Source organism: Myxine glutinosa, chromosome 1 (genome assembly GCF_964187855.1).
Source record: "Myxine glutinosa chromosome 1, kmMyxGlut1.1, whole genome shotgun sequence".
Lineage (NCBI taxonomy): Eukaryota > Metazoa > Chordata > Myxini > Myxiniformes > Myxinidae > Myxine > Myxine glutinosa.
Genome location: NC_136261.1, coordinates 282,534,407 through 282,554,879, shown reverse-complemented (window position 1 = coordinate 282,554,879; position 20,473 = coordinate 282,534,407). Strand labels below are relative to the sequence as shown.

The following is a 20,473-nucleotide window of genomic DNA, read 5'->3' as shown; positions in this document are numbered from 1 at the left end:
AGAAGTCAACAAGACGAGGCTGAAGCGTCAACTGCTGGAACACTTCCCAGAGGCACAGGAACAGAACGATGGTAGAAACACGGTTATTGTTTTCAAAGAAGGAATGCGAAATATGTTGAAGGAAGCTTTGAAAAAACGGGATTTCTCAGAAGACGCTGAGATTCTAGCAAAAGCTGCAACGATAATCCGCAAAGACATTTTCAACCATCAATGCTTCAAATTCACTGGCTGTTTCCCAACACAATGTCAAGAAAATTCAATGCCCCCAAGCCTCAAATCACTTGTCTCCTTTATACTTAATGGCCTTAACTTGAAAAATCAAGACAGATGTGAATCACAGGCTTGCCTCACTATAGGACAGACCATTCTCTACAACACAAAGAAGAAAACTCCATCTGAATCAGCTGTTGAAACAAGACATACTCTGGAGCGTGAGCCACCTCTCCCCATTTACATTGGTCTCAATATTCATGGACTGACAAGAAGCAAGAAACTCATCCAGCAATTGTATCAGATGGGTATCAGCATTTCATATGACAGGGTTATGGACCTTGAGGACTGTATTGCCACATCTGTATGTGAGCGATTTGAAGAAGACGGCGTTGTATGCCCTGCTTTTCTCCGGAAAGGGTTGTTTACTGTTGGTGCCCTAGACAACCTAGACCATAACCCTAGCTCAACCACTTCACATGACTCCTTTCATGGGACTGGAATTAGTCTCTTTCAGTTTCCAACACAAACTGATCCTGGTGAGAGCAGACCACCTACTATGATACCCCCTTCTGGTGCAACACAGCAGTCTCTCCCGGTCAGTTATGCTTTTGTCCCTGCTGTAGCTTTAACAACCGCTGCAATTGAAGTACCTGAGAGTAACACAGAGCCAACCAAGACCTGCTTAAATGAGGCACTTATCCAGGAAAATAGTTGGGTCGAACATGCACTAGCACTGTTAGAGGAGGATGTCACCAATGAAGATGCCATCGTCTGGGCTGCCTATCATGCTTCGCAGCAACCTCCCATAGAAGACCCTCCAGCTGTGTGTTCACTACTGCCTATGTTCTACGAAAAGTCTTCCACCGCCGCAATGATAAAGCACGGCATGGATGTCCAGAGACAAGCGATTGAGTATCTCAACCCAGGACAAATTCCAGTCACTACCTTTGATCAGCCTCTATTTGCCCTGGCAAAGTTTGTACAGTGGAAATGGCCTGATACTCATGGGGGAAAAGTGCATGTTGTTATGTTAGGTGGTTTACACACAGAAATGGCACTGTGGAACACACTTGGAGATATTCTGGAAAGTTCTGGCTGGACTACCGCCCTTACAGAGGCAGATGTGGCTTTCACTGGCATAGCCGACTCATTTCTGAAGGTGTCACATCTCACACGAACCAGGCATGCCCATCAAATCACCCTCCTTACTCTCCATAACCTTCAAAGAAAGGCTTTCCTGCTCTCCGAGAGACCTAAAGACAATCAATCTGCAGAAGCTTGGAGGAATGACATGCTGAAGAAGAGTCCCACCTTTATGTACTGGGACCTTATCCTGAGATACGAAACCCTTATTCTCATCTTCATCAGGGCTCACAGAGAAAAGAACTTTCCTTTGTATGTAGATGTCTTGGAGCAGCTGACACCTTTGTTTTTTGCCCTGGACCCTGGTCTTTGCCCTGCTCTTAATCTAAACCTCTCATTGGTTTATAGTGGATACTGATTGTAATGGTAGGCGTGACATCCAATAAGCGACACGCCCAATTCTTGGGCTCGATATTTTGCACTCCTAATGATAATGTTGTATTTCCAGGGTACAATGTTTACAGCTTATCATTCGCAATAATTGATGACCTGGAGTTATAAGCAATGTATTCAAGCCAAAAGCTCCCCCCCCCCCCCCCCTAACATTGAGGGCGCCCTTCACATGAAATCACTGAATGTCCCTTTAAATTTACTGGTGATATTGTAATATCAAAATACACATTCAGTGTCCTAAAAATTTATATTTTGATACCAATTTTTGCTATCCATGACTTATATAACCCGGGAAATGTGTTTTTAATTACTGGATGGCGGCCATTTTGGATTTTTTGGTTTTACACGAATACGCGTAAGAATTCGCGAGGGCTCCTCGGCTAATATTGATTAATAGGTCATTAGGAGTGTTCATGCCAAATTTGGTGATTTTGTCCACCGTGTAACGGTAATTTTGCTAAGCCACCCTACTATATAACAGTCGTAACGGTGGCCTACAATAATAGCACTTGCTGGTTGAGGAACTCGAGCAGCAGTACACACTTGATTGGTAAAATCAAGTCCAAGTTTGACTGCAGTGTCTGCTACAACTTTTCTTTCTTTGCAGTCTTATTTCTTCCAGTTAGTCGCAAATGTGATAAAAACGTTTCCAGGAATAGTTCGTGAATGAAATAAAGTTAGTCTTTGCCGAAAAAAATAAAAAATAAAAAAATCCATGCATTATGCAAAATTGACGAAAACGTGACAGCGTTCTGTTCCGTGTCTAGTGACATGGGCGCTGCCATATTGCTTTCCCGAGATGATATGATGCTCATGATTAGTCAATTACGGGAAACTACATCATCAATTTGTTGGAATTTTGTTATGATCTTGCCGATTGGCTAAAACTGGCTGATGTACAGGCTAGTTCACGATAGCTTTTTTTCATCGCAAATGTTCCTGTTTTCTCGAATTAGTGAGCAAATATTTGCCGTGGTGATGACAATATTTGGTATAGTAATACGTTTGTGTGAATTACTGTGAAGGAATCAAGTAATCCCTCATGTTGTTGCACAAAAGAAGTGAAATTCACGGTACGTCCCATGGCCTATAGAGTTGAGTGACTGGGAAGGAATTCAAACTGATTGTCAGACATATAGGTCGTTTGAAAACAGGAAAGCCATGACATCAGAAGCAATGATAGATTCCAGGACCTTTCTTGTAATTGGAAGCAAACTAACTGGCCTATTATTGGTAGGGTCCGTTTCGGATGACAATCATAACTAAAACGGCACTCAGCAACCTCTGCCAGGTTGAACATATTGTTTTGTATCCCACTGATAGACCGGATCTGCATCCGGACCTAAACCAAAATCCAATAGGCTCGTTCTTGACACCGACCCAACTCACCCACCAAGTTCTGTCATAACCCATCCAAAACTTTAAATATCGTGCTTATAATAAATATCATTCTTAGCCATATATCCCAATTACGAATAAAATCACTTCAAAAATTAGAAAAATTCCCAGATATGCAATTGAAAGCCAGCCAATACCATCAGAGATCCCAATCAGAGATCCCCATCAATGTTGCCATGTCGCACAATTTGCAAATCGTTCCCCACAATGTCCAGACTAATACGTCCATCAGCAAGTGCAGGCAAAAATCTAGATGCGTTTGTCAAAAAGACAACGGCAAGGGATAACGCTCCCATTGATGTCGTCACTAAATGCATGCGCTGCTATTGGTGCCGCTTGCTGTTAGAGAGATGCAGAGTAGTCATGTTCTGGAGCTCCCACCCCTGTAATGAAGCCTGCTCCAAACTGTCTAGGTCCAAATTTGACGGTCGATTGCTCTCTTCAGATCATTCAGGAAATTGTGCTGTTGAAAAGCATTTTCTCCTGGCAAAAGCAACAAAATAACAAAAATCATGGGGGAGGGTGAATTGTACCCCTTCGGCAACATGAATGTGGTCTCTCCACAAAGTATCCCAGCCAGTCTCATGGTACCTTGTCAGTGCCCTAGAAATGATACTGTGATGAACATTTTACTGAGAAACAACAGCAGGGGGTGGGGCTGTTTCGGCTATGTGGCTCGATGGTCCCAGTGAATGAGTTCTGTAGTGCTGAGCATCCTGGCTGTGTATGACAAAGTGCATGGGGGACGACTGTTCTGCCTTATATAGGCAGCCCTCTCACCCTGCACCCACACCCCCTCACCATACACCCTCCTACACGGGTCTTGTGCATGCGCCGTCAGGTGTGAGGCACACATGTTTAACAGCCCGTTAAACCCATGAATGCCAGTTAGATTGTTAAATCAGCATGTGTTTAACAGTACGTTAAAACCGTTTAACAGCAGTTAATCCCATGTCCCATCCATCGATGGATGTGCCATTTGTAGTGTGTTATTCATGGCATGAAAGTACAATGGGAGTGATATTTCAAGGTAGAACATGGATGGGACATGGTGGGGGAGAAGAGACAAGTATTAAGGGTGACAAGGAATCTAACGACTTGTATTATTCTAGTCAATGTTCATTGGGGTTTACAAACTTTTATGCTGACACTCATGACGATACAAATACTGAATAGTTAACCCCAACTCATTTTCTTAACGATATAGATATACAGGTAGTCCCCGGTTTACGAACAGAATGTGTTCCTGAAAAAGTGTTCTGAAGCTGGATGTTCGTAAATAAGCGTTATGCCTAGGTCCCCTGTCGGTGAAGTGATGTGAGTTGACAAAGTGGGAAGCCGCAAAGGCGGCCATCTTGGATTTTGACGTGGCGACCCAATTTTCAATAGCGTTCGTCCTTATGCCTAGATACACCCACACACCAGATTAGAAGTTGGTACTTCGCTTATTTTTCAAGATATTCTGCTCACAAGGTTCAGACATACATGGCTGAGGCCATCTTGGATTTTGACGTGGCGACACAATTTTCAATAGCGTTCTTCCTTATGCGTAGATACACCCACACACCAGATTAGAAGTTAGTAGTTCGTTTATTTTTCAGGATATTTCGCTCACAAGGTTCAGACATACATGGTGGCGGCCATCTCGGATTTTGACGTGGCGACCCAATTTTCAATAGCATTCTTCCTTATGCGTAGGTACACCCACACACCAGATTAGAAGTTAGTAGTTCGTTTATTTTTCAAGATATTCCGCTCACAAGGTTCAGACATATATATATATATATATATATATATATATATATATATATATATATATATATGATGGCGGCCATCTTGGATTTTAACGTGGCGACCCAATTTTCAATAGGGTTCTTCCTTATGCCTAGATACAACCACACACCAGATTAGAAGTTGGTACTTCGCTTATTTTTCAAGATATTCCGCTCACAAGGTTCAGACATACATGGTGGCGGCCATCTCGGATTTTGACGTGGCGACCCAATTTTCAATAGGATTCTTCCTTATGCGTAGGTACACCCACACACCAGATTAGAAGTTAGTAGTTCGTTTATTTTTCAAGATATTCCGCTCACAAGGTTCAGACATATATATATATATATATATATATATATATATATATATATATATATATATATATATATATATATATATATATATATATATATATATATATATATATATATATATATATATATGATGGCGGCCATCTTGGATTTTGACGTGGTGACCCAATTTTCAATAGGATTCTTCCTTATGCCTAGATACACCCACACACCAGATTAGAAGTTGGCACTTCGCTTATTTTTCAAGATATTCCGCTCACAAGGTTCAGACATACATGGCGCCAGACATACATGGCGGCGGCCATATTGGATTTTGACGTGGGTTGCACCCACACACCAAATTAGAATTCGGTCCTTCGCTTACGCACGCACGCACGCACGGGAAAACCATAGTTCCCCTTTCGCTCCGCGGTGCGACGGGGGACAACAAATCGCCATTAAGTACATGTAATAAGTAAATAATTGGTTCCCGAACACAAACTAACCCTATTTTTACATTAAAATGTTATCAAATGTACTTTTAAAATAAATTAAAAATGAATAAACTGATGCTATAAATACATACACTAATACAGTAATCTTAATATAATGGAGCAAACATATATGGTTATGTCTATATTTGTGACCAAAACATCTTCAAATTTTCTTTAACTTCTTTCAATTTTTTAAAACAAATTCCACCATATTGCTTACATATACTAGGGAGGTAGCTGTGCTATGCACGGGTGGGAAGCCAAAAGCAAACAAACAATGTGGAAACAGTGAATGCTAAACCATGGAACCAAAAATTATACATTCCTGCACCACCATCAGTCTGGGCCACCATTCCTACATCAGACATGGACAGCCGGATCGTGAATGACTTGCACAAAAAAAAAAAAGTACCCAGCTGAATGTTACTACAGTCGTGGCCAAAAATATTGGCACCCTTGCACTTTTTTCAAATAATGCATCATTTCTTCCAGACAATTGTTGAAAAAAAAAAAAAAATTGGTATCCATATACAGTATATATATTTTTGGTTTACAGTGGAAAAAAAACAAAAAAGCTGAAAAAAACCTACAAATATTAGCTTATTCCACCCAGAAATCCTAAAATGGCCTGGACAATATTATTGGCACCTTTTAGAAATTGTTAGAAAGAATTAGATTTCAAGCAGGTGATTCTCCTTTACTTTGGAAATGAACTCACCTGTGGTGAGTTGCAGGTGCCTGCAATATAAAAATCTGACACCTCGTCCACTCACACACACACACACCAAAAAAACAACAAAAAAAACAACCGACCACCTACCCTTACAACATGCACCACTTAAACAAACAAAAAAAACATTCATGCAAAACCACACCCACTCCTGCAACACACACACCCGCAACACACACACCCACTCCCACAACACACACCCCCACAACACACACCCCCACAACACACACCCCCACAACACACACCCCCACAACACACACCCCCACAACACACACCCCCACAACACACACCCCCACAACACACACCCCCCACAACACCCCCCCCCCCACAACACACACCCCCACAAAACACCCCCCCCCCCACAAAACACACCCCCACAACACAACCCCCCCCCACAACCCCCCCCCCCACAACACACCCCCCCACAACACACACCCCCACAACACACACCCCCACAACACACACCCCCACAACACACCCCCCCACAACACACACCCCCACAACACACACCCCCACAACACACACCCCCACAACACACCCCCCCCCCCCCCCCACAACACACACCCCCACAACACACACCCCCACAACACACACCCCCACAACACACACCCCCACAACACACACCCCCACAACACACACCCACACAACACACACCCACACAACACACACCCACACAACACACACCTCCATCTCTCTTCCACGCTCAGTCACTACCCCTTTAGGCTGAAATGAACCACCACCCACAACCTCAACCCACAACCTCAACTTCAACCATTGGACGTGCCTCCATAAATTTCCTCCATATCCAAAATGAGCCTTTCAAGGCAACCTGGGCCACTGTCACACATCCTCCTTCATTCTCTCCCACACACTCCAAGCTGAGCAAGAAATGCAGAAAAGGGATTGCTCATATACCCTCTGCACCCCACCTCAAATGGCTGACAAGAAACCCGCCAACCCTCCTCCCGACACTCTGCCTCCAGCTCACTGTACTTTCCTCTCTTCCTCTTGTGCACCTCTTCCATGTTCTCTTCCCAAGGTACAGACAATTCCCCTAAGATGACCCGTCTTGTTGCCCCTGACCAGATGACAATGTCAGGCCGCCACCTTGTCACACAGATCTCCTCTGGGAATACCAATTGTGGCTTTAGGTCTGCCACCACCTGCCAATCACAAGCATCTGACAGCCCTCTCGCCCTCGCTCTCCTCCTCCTCCTCCTCCCACCTCTTACTACTTGGCCCTCTTTGACAAACAACACCTCTCCCCTATCGGTCTCCTTATCCACTCTTCTCTCTCTCAATCTCAGCACCTCTTGTTGCACCATCGCACCACCACCGCCAGCACCTGATCATGCTGCCACTTGTATCTTACTGCTGCCAATGCTACTGAGCATGCACACAGTGCATGCTGCACCGTTCCCAAACCTCCACACAAAAAACATCTCTTCTCCAGCACCAACTCCCACAATCTCAAGTTTACTGGTGATGGAAGCACATCATACGTTGCCTGCAACAGGAAACTCAACAATATTGGCTCCATCCTCCAAATCTCTTACCACTTCAATGTCCTCACACGCACACCTTCCCATCGCGACCAAGCACCTTGCTGTGCCTGTCCGACTGCTTTCACATATCTCCCCTCCTCCTCACCTCCCTCTCAACCATCTTCCTCCTCTCTTTCACACATGCCTTTCCCCATCGCCTATGCTTCATCCACCCCAAGCCATGCTTCCCGTGCTGTACCATCCCCACGACCTCCGCCTGTTGCAAATATGTATAATGTTTGTATATACATGGTAAAAGATTGGGGCGGTTGGGGATTATACATTTTTGTGCGCTGTACTGTTTGACCGCCTCATTGGAATGGCAGCAATCTGAGCGATGGTGACACGCGAGTCTATATCACACACATGCCAGGAAACTGGGACAAACTGTGCACAGAACTATCTTCATGCCACACGTGCACTTCATAGCCTCGGAACGATGCAAACCCAACATCACAGACGCTGCACACAGTGCAGTACACCACACACCAGCAACCACGTGTACAAAACAACAACCACTCTAAACCTATGCACATTGACGATGTGAAAAAATGGGTTGTAAATTTATCCAGGAAAACGTTATTGAACTCTGAAATGTCCGTCCCAAGAAAAGGGTTAAATTTCAGCATCACCCCATAATCCCCATACCTGTGGCCCGGATTGTTGCTGGTGTGGAGTCCGCCATTACCAATCTACTGGCAGAGGAGAGACCACAATCACGAACCGTGTGTCTCAGACCATTGGGACTTCTTTTTTTTTTGCACATGAACAAACCCAAACCTAATCTCTCGGTAACAGAGCTGAAGGCTATGAAAAATCTGAAAACAGGAATGACTTGGTCTTTGTACCAGCAGACAAGGGCAGGGCAGGGGCAGTAATGGATAAGAAGTCATACAATGGTAAAATCATAGCATGACTGGAAGATGGTAAAATTCATCAAAACTACATGATGACCCAACTCTGAAGCAACAATGGTCCTTAAACACAACATTGTCCGTGCTAAAACGAGCAGGTCAGTTGGGCAGCCAAGACAATTGGCTTCACTGTAGAAATGGTTCAGCACTCAGACGATATGGTTTTCCCAAGATCCACAAAGAGAATGTCCCTGAGACATATTGTGTCTTTTGTTAATGCTCCCTCTTGCCGACTGTCAGGTTACCGAGCACCCATCATCGGCAGACTTGTGGGGAATTCAGATAAAACAGTTAAGAACAGTGGTGGATTTGTCAAAAAGGGATAAGAGAGACTAGAATCCAAGAAGATGAGACAATGCTATCTATTGATGTGGTTTCACCCGACAACAATATCACGGTCGATCTGGCAGTGAGTGTCACGCTCGATCATTTGAAACATTCTAGCGATTGGAAAATGGCTTGCCAAAATAGCCAATTAACACCTGAGGACGTTACCGGCCTGTTGGAGATGTGTCTACATATCACGAACTTAATTTACAATGGTACACACTATCAACAAATATTGGGCACAGCTATGGGTTCACCGATCTCTGCTGTTGTGGCTAACTTGGTAATGGAGGAACTTGAACAAAAGATATTTGAGTCCCATGAAAATTGGCTCCCACAATACTGGACCAGGTACATGGATGACACCTTTAACATTGCGCATACAGACATGGTAGACCACCTACTTGGGCAACTTGGCCGGGTATCCCAGCATTCGTTTTTACAATTGAAATAGAAAAAGAAAGCAAGTTGGTCTTTTTGGATGCGGAAGTACACGGTAAGCCCGATGGCTACCTAAAGACTTCGGTCTACAGACTATGTGCATGTATATATATATATATATACATGCACTATATATATATAGTGCGTATCAAAAAAAAAGGTGATCCAAATTCAAATTTACTAATTAAGAGGAGATCCTCAGCATTCCATTGATACCTTCCATGCATCATTGCTGTCACACATGACCGAGTACATGTTCATTGAAAATGACAAGTTCAAATCGCATTTTTACTGTGTGCATGCGTGCGTGTCTGCGTCTGCGTGCGTGTCTGCGTCTGCGTGCGTGTCTGCGTCTGCGTGCGTGTCTACGTCTGCGTGCGTGCGTGTCTACGTCTGCGTGTGTGTCCACGTCTGCGTGCGTGTCCACGTCTGCGTGCGTGTCCACGTCTGCGTGCGTGCGTGTCCACGTCTGCGTGCGTGCGTGTCCACGTCTGCGTGCGTGTCCACGTCTGCGTGCGTGTCCACGTCTGCGTGCGTGTCTGCGTGTCTGCGTGCGTGCGTGTCCACGTCTGCGTGCGTGTCTGCGTGCGTGTCTGCGCGCGCGTGTCTGCGTCTGCGTGCGTGTCTGCGTGCGTGTCTGCGTCTGCGTGCGTGTCTGGGTCTGCGTGCGTGTCTGCGTCTGCGTGCGTGTCTGGGTCTGCGTGCGTGTCTGCGTCTGCGTGCATGCGTGTCTGCGTCTGCGTGCGTGCATGCGTGTCTGCGTCTGCGTGCGTGCATGCGTGTCTGCGTCTGCGTGCGTGCATGCGTGTCTGCGTCTGCGTGCGTGCATGCGTGTCTGCGTCTGCGTGCGTGAATGCGTGTCTGCGTCTGCGTGCGTGAATGCGTGTCTGCGTCTGCGTGCGTGCATGCATGTCTGCGTCTGCGTCTGCGTCTGCGTCTGCGTCTGCGTGCGTGCATGCGTGTCTGCGTCTGCGTCTGCGTGCGTGCATGCGTGTCTGCGTCTGCGTGCGTGCGTGCGTGCATGCGTGTCTGCGTGCGTGCATGCGTGTCTGCGTCTGCGTGCGTGCATGCGTGTCTGCGTCTGCGTGCGTGCATGCGTGTCTGCGTCTGCGTGCGTGCATGCGTGTCTGCGTCTGCGTGCGTGCATGCGTGTCTGCGTCTGCGTGCGTGCATGCGTGTCTGCGTCTGCGTGCGTGCATGCGTGTCTGCGTCTGCGTGCGTGCATGCGTGTCTGCGTCTGCGTGCGTGCATGCGTGTCTGCGTCTGCGTGCGTGCATGCGTGCGTGCATGCGTGTCTGCGTCTGCGTGCGTGCATGCGTGTCTGCGTCTGCGTGCGTGCATGCGTGTCTGCGTCTGCGTGCGTGCATGCGTGTCTGCGTCTGCGTGCGTGCATGCGTGTCTGCGTCTGCGTGCGTGCATGCGTGTCTGCGTCTGCGTGCGTGCATGCGTGTCTGCGTCTGCGTGCGTGCATGCGTGTCTGCGTCTGCGTGCGTGCATGCGTGTCTGCGTGCATGCGTGTCTGCATCTGCGTGCATGCATGCGTGTCTGCGTCTGCGTGCGTGTCTGCGTGCGTGCGTGCATGCGTGTCTGCGTGCGTGCGTGCATGCGTGTCTGCGTCTGCGTGCGTGCATGCGTGTCTGCGTGCGTGCATGCGTGTCTGCGTCTGCGTGCGTGCATGCGTGTCTGCGTCTGCGTGCGTGCATGCGTGTCTGCGTCTGCGTGCGTGCATGCGTGTCTGCGTCTGCGTGCGTGCATGCGTGTCTGCGTGCGTGCATGCGTGTCTGCGTCTGTGTGCGTGCATGCGTGTCTGCGTCTGCGTGCGTGCATGCGTGTCTGCGTCTGCGTGCGTGCATGCGTGTCTGCGTCTGCGTGCGTGCATGCGTGTCTGCGTCTGCGTGCGTGCATGCGTGTCTGCGTCTGCGTCTGCGTGCGTGCATGCGTGTCTGCGTCTGCGTGCGTGCATGCGTGTCTGCGTCTGCGTGCGTGCATGCGTGTCTGCGTCTGCGTGCGTGCATGCGTGTCTGCGTCTGCGTGCGTGCATGCGTGTCTGCGTCTGCGTGCGTGCATGCGTGTCTGCGTCTGCGTGCGTGCATGCGTGTCTGCGTCTGCGTGCGTGCATGCGTGTCTGCGTCTGCGTGCGTGCATGCGTGTCTGCGTCTGCGTGCGTGCATGCGTGTCTGCGTCTGCGTGCGTGCATGCGTGTCTGCGTCTGCGTGCGTGCATGCGTGTCTGCGTCTGCGTGCGTGCATGCGTGTCTGCGTCTGCGTGCGTGCATGCGTGTCTGCGTCTGCGTGCGTGCATGCGTGTCTGCGTCTGCGTGCGTGCATGCGTGTCTGCGTCTGCGTGCGTGCGTGCATGCGTGTCTGCGTCTGCGTGCGTGCATGCGTGTCTGCGTCTGCGTGCGTGCATGCGTGTCTGCGTCTGCGTCTGCGTGCGTGCATGCGTGTCTGCGTCTGCGTGCGTGCATGCGTGTCTGCGTCTGCGTGCGTGCATGCGTGTCTGCGTCTGCGTGCGTGCATGCGTGTCTGCGTCTGCGTGCGTGCATGCGTGTCTGCGTGCGTGCATGCGTGTCTGCGTCTGCGTGCGTGCATGCGTGTCTGCGTCTGCGTGCGTGCATGCGTGTCTGCGTGCGTGCATGCGTGTCTGCGTCTGCGTGCGTGCATGAGTGTCTGCGTCTGCGTGCGTGCATGCGTCTGCGTCTGCGTCTGCGTGCGTGTCTGCGTCTGCGTCTGCGTCTGCGTCTGCGTGCGTGCGTGTCTGCGTCTGCGTGCGTGTCTGCATGCGTGTCTGCATCTGCATGCGTGTCTGCGTGCGTGTCCTGCGTCTGCGTGCGTGTCTGCGTGCATGTCTGCGTGCGTGTCTGCGTCTGCGCACGTGTCTGCGTGCGTGTCTGCGTCTGCGTGCGTGTCTGCGTCTGCGTGTCTGCGTCTGCGTGCGTGCATGCGTGTCTGCGTCTGCGTGCGTGCATGAGTGTCTGCGTCTGCGTGCGTGCATGCGTGTCTGCGTCTGCGTGCGTGTCTGCGTCTGCGTGCGTGTCTGCGTCTGCGTGCGTGTCTGCGTCTGCGTGCGTGCGTGTCTGCGTCTGCGTCTGCGTGCGTGTCTGCGTCTGCGTGCGTGCGTGTCTGCGTCTGCGTCTGCGTGCGTGTCTGCGTCTGCGTGCGTGCGTGTCTGCGTCTGCGTCTGCGTGCGTGTCTGCGTCTGCGTGCGTGTCTGCGTCTGTGTGCGTGTCTGCGTCTGCGTGCGTGTCTGCGTGCGTGTCTGCGTGCGTGTCTGCGTCTGCGTGCGTGTCTGCGTCTGCGTGCGTGTCTGCGTCTGCGTGCGTGTCTGCGTCTGCGTGCGTGTCTGCGTCTGCGTGCGTGTCTGCGTCTGCGTGCGTGTCTGCGTCTGCGTGCGTGTCTGCGTCTGCGTGCGTGTCTGCGTCTGCGTGCGTGTCTGCGTCTGCGTGCGTGTCTGCGTCTGCGTGCGTGTCTGCGTCTGCGTGCGTGTCTGCGTCTGCGTGCGTGTCTGCGTCTGCGTGCGTGTCCTGCGTCTGCGTGCGTGTCTGCGTCTGCGTGCGTGTCTGCGTCTGCGTGCGTGTCTGTGTCTGCGTGTGTGTCTGCGTGCGTGTCTGCGTCTGCGTGCGTGTCTGCGTCTGCATGCGTGTCTGCGTGCATGTCTGCGTCTGCGTGCGTGTCTGCGTCTGCGTGCGTGCGTGCGTGTCTGCGTGCGTGTCTGCGTCTGCGTGCGCGTCTGCGTGCGTGCGTGCGTGTCTGTGTCTGCGTCTGCGTGCGTGTCTGCGTCTGCGTGCGTGTCTGCGTCTGCGTCTGCGTCTGCGTCTGCGTGCGTGTCTGCGTCTGCGTCTGCGTGCGTGTCTGCGTCTGCGTCTGCGTCTGCGTGCGTGTCTGCGTCTGCGTCTGCGTGCGTGTCTGCGTCTGCGTGCGTGTCTGCGTCTGCGTCTGCGTGCGTGTCTGCGTCTGCGTCTGCGTGCGTGTCTGCGTCTGCGTCTGCGTGCGTGTCTGCGTCTGCGTCTGCGTCTGCGTCTGCGTGCGTGTCTGCGTCTGCGTCTGCGTGCGTGTCTGCGTCTACGTGCGTGCGCGTCTGCGTCTGCGTCTGCGTGTCTGCGTCTGCGTGCGTGTCCGCGTCTGCGTCCGCGTCTGCGTGCGTGTCCGCATCTGCGTGCCTGTCTGTGTCTGTCTGCGTCTGCGTGCCTGTCCGCGTGGGTGTCCGCGTCTGCGTGCGTGTCTGCGTCGGCGTGCGTGTCTGTGTGTCTGTCTGTGTCTGTCTGTGTGTCTGTCTGTGTGTCTGTCTGTGTGTCTGTCTGTGTGTCTGTCTGTGTGTCTGTGTGTGTGTCTGTGTGTGTGTCTGTGTGTGTGTCTGTGTGTGTGTCTGTGTGTCTGTCTGTGTGTCTGTCTGTGTCTGTGCGTCTGTCTGTGTGTGTCTGTCTGTGTGTCAATGGCGGATTACAGAGGGATTTGCTTCCGGCCTGCCCAATTTTCTCCCTGCTCCAGAACCTGATCGGACCCAAAAAATTGAGTGAATAAAATGTTTTTATGCAATATCTCTTTTGACAAATGAAAATAGCTGTCTGAGCATGGTCCAAACTTGATAATCTGTTCTGTTCTTACTAAAATAGCATGACATGATGGAGCGATCAAGGAAAACTGTGGAGTGAATCGTGTGAGTGAGTGGTGTGTGAGTGGTGTGATGCTCAATGTGCGTTCACAGTGCAAAGAAGGCCGCGAGATGTTCCGTGTGAGTGAACAGTGTAAGGAATGTGCGTTATTCCACCCCTCCTCTATTAGTCCGTGGGCTGAGTAGGGTTTACATGCACCCCCTCCCCCCCCCCCCACAACAACTTAACTTCCCGGGTATGTCCATGTACCCCCCCACCCTAGGGGTTAGGAAAAACCATGTTAACAGAAAAAAAACTCATTCCCAAGGGACCTCCCACGCATATTTTGATGTTACCCGCCCCCCCCCCCCCCCCCCCCCCCCGTGTCAGTGATTTCCGAAATTTAGGGGTAGGCGAAATTCAAATGGCCATAACTTTTTACCTAGTCATCCTATGGTTGCATATGACCTCTCAAAATGTTTGTCCTGGGACACTCTTTACAATGATATGGGTTATATGCAAATGAGTTCACTAATGAGGTCACTAATGAGGTCACCAGAGGTCAAACTATGAGGGAATGAATTTTTTTTTTCTGTTAACATGGTTTTTCCTAACCCCTAGGGTGGGGGGTACATGGACATACCCGGGAAGTTACGTTGTGGGGGGGGGGGGGGGGGTGCATGTAAACCCTACTCAGCCCACGGACTATATCGTTTTCAAACGGAAATCTGACTTGAAAATCACAATAAGCCCTGTTTGTTATAAATGTTGATTTTTCATTAATCATCCACTTTATAAACTCACCCCTCCCTTTCAATTCTCCCCCCCTCACCCCTCCCCTCCCAATCTCCACCCTTGCCCTCCCCTTCAAATCTCCCCCCCCCCTTCAAATCTCCACCCCCCCCCCCGACTATTTTTCTCCAATGCTCCCCCTTTCCCCCCACCTCCTCAAAGCTGCCGCCTCCCCACTTCCATCACATACCTCCACCTCCTCCAACCTTCAACTTTGCTCTGCCCCCTCTCAATCAACACTTTACTGTGCCTCTTCCAATCACCATCAAACCATTTGTCCTCCTCATCCTTCCATTTCTCCGAATCCTACTGCAATCTCCGACACACGATCAAAAGCTCTCCCAACCTCCCTCTCTCCCCACTCATCTTACCCTACCCCTCCCCTCCCTTGTCCTGTACCCGATGCTCTCCCTCCTTAACGGTATGGACCTCAAACATCCGGGGCCTTCGCTCAAACCTGATTGATCTCTCCATACAGGTTGCTTCTGACAAACCAGACGTAATCTGCTTGACAGAAACTTTCCTCCTTCAAGATGTCTGATTCCTTAATATCTCTTCCTGGTTACTCCCTCCTCCGGTATGATAGACCTGAGACTCGTCCTGGTGGTGGGGTTGCTATCTTTATCAAAAACTCTCTTCCTCACTCTCCTTGCACTGCCCTCTCTCCATCCCACCCCCAGGAGTACCTCTGGCTATGGCTTCCTCTCTGCTCCCGCATTTTGTTCATATGTGTTCTGTACCGTCCTCCAAATAGTGATGACTCCATTTACATCTCCCTGTCTGACAACATGGACCAACTTCTATCCACTCATCCCAACTCTCTCTTTCTCATATGTGGCGACTTCAAATGTCATCATGCCAGCTGGCTGGGTGTGGGCTCCTCTCTCACCAGCCAGGGCACCTCAGCAAAGGACTTCTGCGACTCACTGGGACTGACAAAATGTGTAAATTTCCCGACCCGGATCTCGGTCAATGGAGTATCTTCTCTTTAAGACTTGGTTATGACAAACTTCCCTGCAAATGTCTGCTCTTCTTCTGCTCCAATCGGTTCTTCTGATCATTTCCTTGTTAAAGTGGACATCTCTCTGGCCATTCTCAGAGAGCCTCCTCAGCGCCGACGAGTCTGGCATAGCACTCAAGCTGACTGGCACGGTCTTCAAGCAGCGATCAATCATCTGGACTGGTCTCCCATCTCTACTGCCTCTGACATCAACTTTTCCTGGGAATTCTTCCAAAGTAAACTGCTCTCTCTCTCTCTCATGCACAGATTTATCCCTTCTCGTCTTCAGTTGTCATACCCATCCTCCCGTCCATGGTACACTGAAGCTTGTGGTGAGGCAGTTGCCATGAAGCAACTTGCCTTCACCTCATGGAAGGCTAATCCAACTGAAGGTAATCTCAGTTCCTTTCACAAAGCTCGGGACAAGTGTGTGTCTACCCTCAGGAGAGCCAGGAAACAATATCTCTCTGCTCTCAAAACTGAACTCTCAAACCTGTCTCCCTCCTCTAAATCCTGGTGACGTTTGGTCAAATCTGTTGCTGGTGTTTGTTCCTCCTCCATCCCCTCCCTTACCTCAAACGGCTACACAGCTGACTCCGCACGTGAAAAAGCTGAATGCCTAAACTCTGTGTTTGCCTCAAAATCTTGTGTCCCAAACCCGTCTCTCTCTGTACGCACCATACCCAGTTGGACCCAGCTGCTCCTGGACTCTGTCCTTCTCTCCTGACGAGGTGGAGAAGTCTCTGTCAATCCTCAACTCTGATTCTGCAACTGGACCAGATGGCATCAGCCCACGGGTCCTAAAATCCTGCTCTGCCGCTCTCTCTCTCTGCCTCTCTCTGTTCTCTTCGCCCTCTCTTTTGCTCAAGGTCTTCCGCCATCTGCTTGGAAATCAGGCAACATTACCGCTTTACACAAAAAGGTGCAAAAACAGATCCTTGCAACTACAGACCAATCAGCCTGCTCCCAATAATCAGCAAGGTCATGGAATCAATCATCGCCTCTGACATCAAATCCTTCTTCTTCTCCAATGGCTTGATCTCGGATCATCAATTTGGATTCAGACCAGGTCATTCTACTCTGGACATGCTGCTTATGCTGTCTCAACAATGGATGGAGGGGTCCTTAATGCCAAACAGGAAATCAGAGCCGTCTCCCTTGATATATCACGTGCCTTCGATATGGTCTGGCACCCCGCTCTGCTCACCAAACCCTCCTCTTATGGTATCCATGGAAATCTCCACGCATGGCTTGCGGACTTCCTCTCTGGTCGTAGTCAACGTGTGGCCCTGAATGGTTTTCTCTCATCTCCCCTGTCTGTTCAGGCTGCAGTTCCCCAAGGCAGTGTTCTGGGCCCTGTGCTTTTTCTGGTCTTCATCAATGATCTCTCCGACTCCCTTGAAAATCCTCTCCATCTCTTTGCTGAATACTCCACTCTCTACCGCTACATACCCCATTCCTCAGATCGGCAGTCTGCAGCCTCCTCACTCTCTGCAGACCTGGACAAAATCACAGACTGGTCAAACAAGTGGAACATGTCTTTCAATCCTGACAAATCTCACACTCTCAATATGTCTCACCGAAAAGACAGACTGGACAACCCTCCAATATACTTTCTCAACAATCCTCTTCAAGAAGTTCTGTCACTCAAGATTTTGGGTCTCACTATCGGCCATGATCTTTCCTGGGAAAAACACATTTCCAAGCTGGCCTCCAAAGCCAGTCACCAACTGGGCATCCTCCGTCATGCGAAGTCCTTCCTTGGCACACCTGAGCTCCTCACCACGTACAAGGCTTTCATCCGCAGCTCAATAGAATACTGTTCTCCACTGTTCTCTGGGCCGGTGCTCCTGTCTCACACCTAGCTCGGCTTCACGTTGTTGAAACCAAAGCTTTCAGAATCATTGGAATCTCCCGTGATGAACCTAACACCGAGGGCCTTTCACTCACTCACCGCAGGCAGGTTGGTGGACTTTGTCTTCTTCCGACTCCTCTCCAGCCTTGCTCCCCCAGCTCTCTCTGGATTCTGTTCCCCAAATATTCCTACAGGTCGCACAAGATCTGCCAGCAACCCTCTTATGGTTAAACTGCCAAAATCAAGACTCTATTCACCTTCACTCTTTCATTCCTCTTTTCTCCCGCCTCTGGAACAAACTCCCTCACTCTCTTCAATCCCACTCCTCCCTTCAGGTCTTTAAAACAGCTGTTCACCAGCATCTCGTCTTCCCCCATCCAAAACCTTGATCTTTTTTACCCCGTTAATTCACCCCAGATCCACTTTCTTTTCAATACCGACGACTTTCCTGAAAGTCCTAGCAGTGTCCATGTGTTTTTTTTACCTCTCCCACTCCCCCCCCCCCCCCCTTCCCATGCCTTCTCCCCCCAAAGCCCTCTCCCTCCCACAGATCTCCCCATGTCCCCATTCTTCATCTTGTTCTCCCGCTCCCTTTATCGTATTTTTTATGTGGCAGTTTGTCTTTTTGTGATCAATGTTAGCTCTTACACGAGCCTTGACATTGGATACAAAAAAAAGAAAAAAAAAGAAAGCCATGAGCTGTTCAATGTGAGTGAACAGTGTAAGGAGGTACATGAGTTGTTTCATGTGAGTGAACAGTGTAAGGAGGGCAGTGAGTTGTGTGTGAGTGAATGGTGTAAGGAGGGCTGTGAGTTTCGAGTGAATGGCGTAACGGAGGGCCTTGTGTTCCAAGTGAGTGAACGGGCGTAAGGGGGGGGGGGGGGGGGATGAGTTCCGTGTTTATATGTGTGCACATAATCAATTAAATGAGGGGGTGGGTGGGACGCGTATTTTATTTATACAACTCCTGCAACTTTAAACCTAAATAAGCAAGAGAGACGAGATATTCTTTACTCAACCTCAGAGCCTGTGTTCTAGGGATGGCACTCATGTTGAGACCGGCCTGAAAGTATTCTTTGCTCCCAGCCCTGGCAAGGCTTAAACTGGTGTCTGTGTGTGTGTGTGGTCAATAAGTATCACATAATATATTATCCTCTTTGCTAAACTCCCCCTTTAATGAAGCCGAAATTGTGAACTGCAATTATGTTAACTTGCAGATGGAAATGGGTCAGTAATTTGCTGTTTGCTTCTCATGTTGTCATGTCACAGATGCACGAAACCCAATGTTTCCTGTTATCTCATTTGTGCAGTGTTCCTCTGCTACATAATCGGAACCCTAGTGGTTACAGCCACCCCTATTTATTTATTGTGAATAAATCCCCCCTCACCTCTTTCATAAGCTCTTCCAGAACTTGTACAAAAAGCAAGCTATTCCTGAATTGTGCATTTTACTATACTAACCACTAGGACTTCAGATGGACACGCTTTACATTATATACGCAGACTCTTCCTTTCAGACTGTGGAACCCTCGTTCTAGTTTCTCCCAGATTTCTGTACACTTGTATTGCAGGCTCCGCCCCCCTCCCTCCCACAATCACGCACCCTGCCACTGCCAATCATTCTTAAAGTATCTGTCTCATGTCTTCTGCATTTTCACCTAATTTTGGGATAGATTCCTGTTCCCCTCTAGGCGTCAACAGGACATGGTCGTCTGAAAGTCTAAATAAAATCAAGAATTAATTGACAATCTCATGATTGTCAAAGCAACTTACAACTGAAGATAGCACCCAAAAAATTTTTGGGTAAATATATGACCAAACTTCCAGCACAGAATAGTTTCCGAGTTGTCTACACCAGTGCAGGTAGACGAGAAAAAAAAGAAAGGGTATTTTGAGCCCTGAAGATTGTTTTGAACCAGAATTTAAAAAATAGCTTATTGGGAGAAACAAAAGCACAAAAAAAAAGCATTATTGTATGCTGGTATGTAGTATGATGCTCTGTCGGCACTTCGACATGCAATGACCAAGGGTGACAGATTACAGAGATAGTAAGTGTATTATAGGGTGAGAAAGTAAATACAAAATACCACAGGGGACAGTGGCTGGTCCTGCTTCTCCAGCCCAGTTCCTGAGGACACGGAAGAGGTTGGCGTGCTTAAAATGGGTGGAGTCACCCGGTGTTGCAACGTATCATGTGAAGATGAAATCTCAGCCAATGGAGGGGTAGCCAGCCTAGAATGAAGATTTGTAAAAAGGTTTTGTAATGAGAAAACATGCATTACAAATAACTAACATTTCCAAGGAAATGGCATGTATGGAGGATACCGGGAGTTGGGTCGATTATCAAAGTCCCATCAAATTTGCTTTGTTTTTTTTTTTGTATACAGAATCGAGGCTCGTGAAAGGGCTAACATTTATGACAAAAAAAAAAATCTAACAGAAACAAAATATATAAAAAGAGGGAGCGGAAGACAAGATGGGGAGAGAAGGGGAAGCACACAAACACAACATTTGAGAGCAGGGACATCGGGAGATGTGTGGGAGGGAGACGGCTTGGGGGGAGGAGGCGTGC

The 20,473-nt window shown here is 49.1% G+C and overlaps 1 protein-coding gene across 7 annotated transcripts in view; it reads right to left on the bottom strand.

Moving 5' to 3' along the window:
• Window positions 1–20,473, bottom strand: part of LOC137438278 (transcriptional-regulating factor 1) — a 127,997-nt gene that overhangs the window by 89,764 nt on the left and 17,760 nt on the right. For all 7 annotated transcript variants that reach the window (XM_068133435.2, XM_068133417.2, XM_078767044.1 and 4 more), the window contains one exon: window positions 19,989–20,133. In XM_068133435.2, the coding sequence (XP_067989536.2) occupies window positions 19,989–20,133 (145 nt within the window). The remainder of the gene's footprint in view (window positions 1–19,988; window positions 20,134–20,473) is intronic.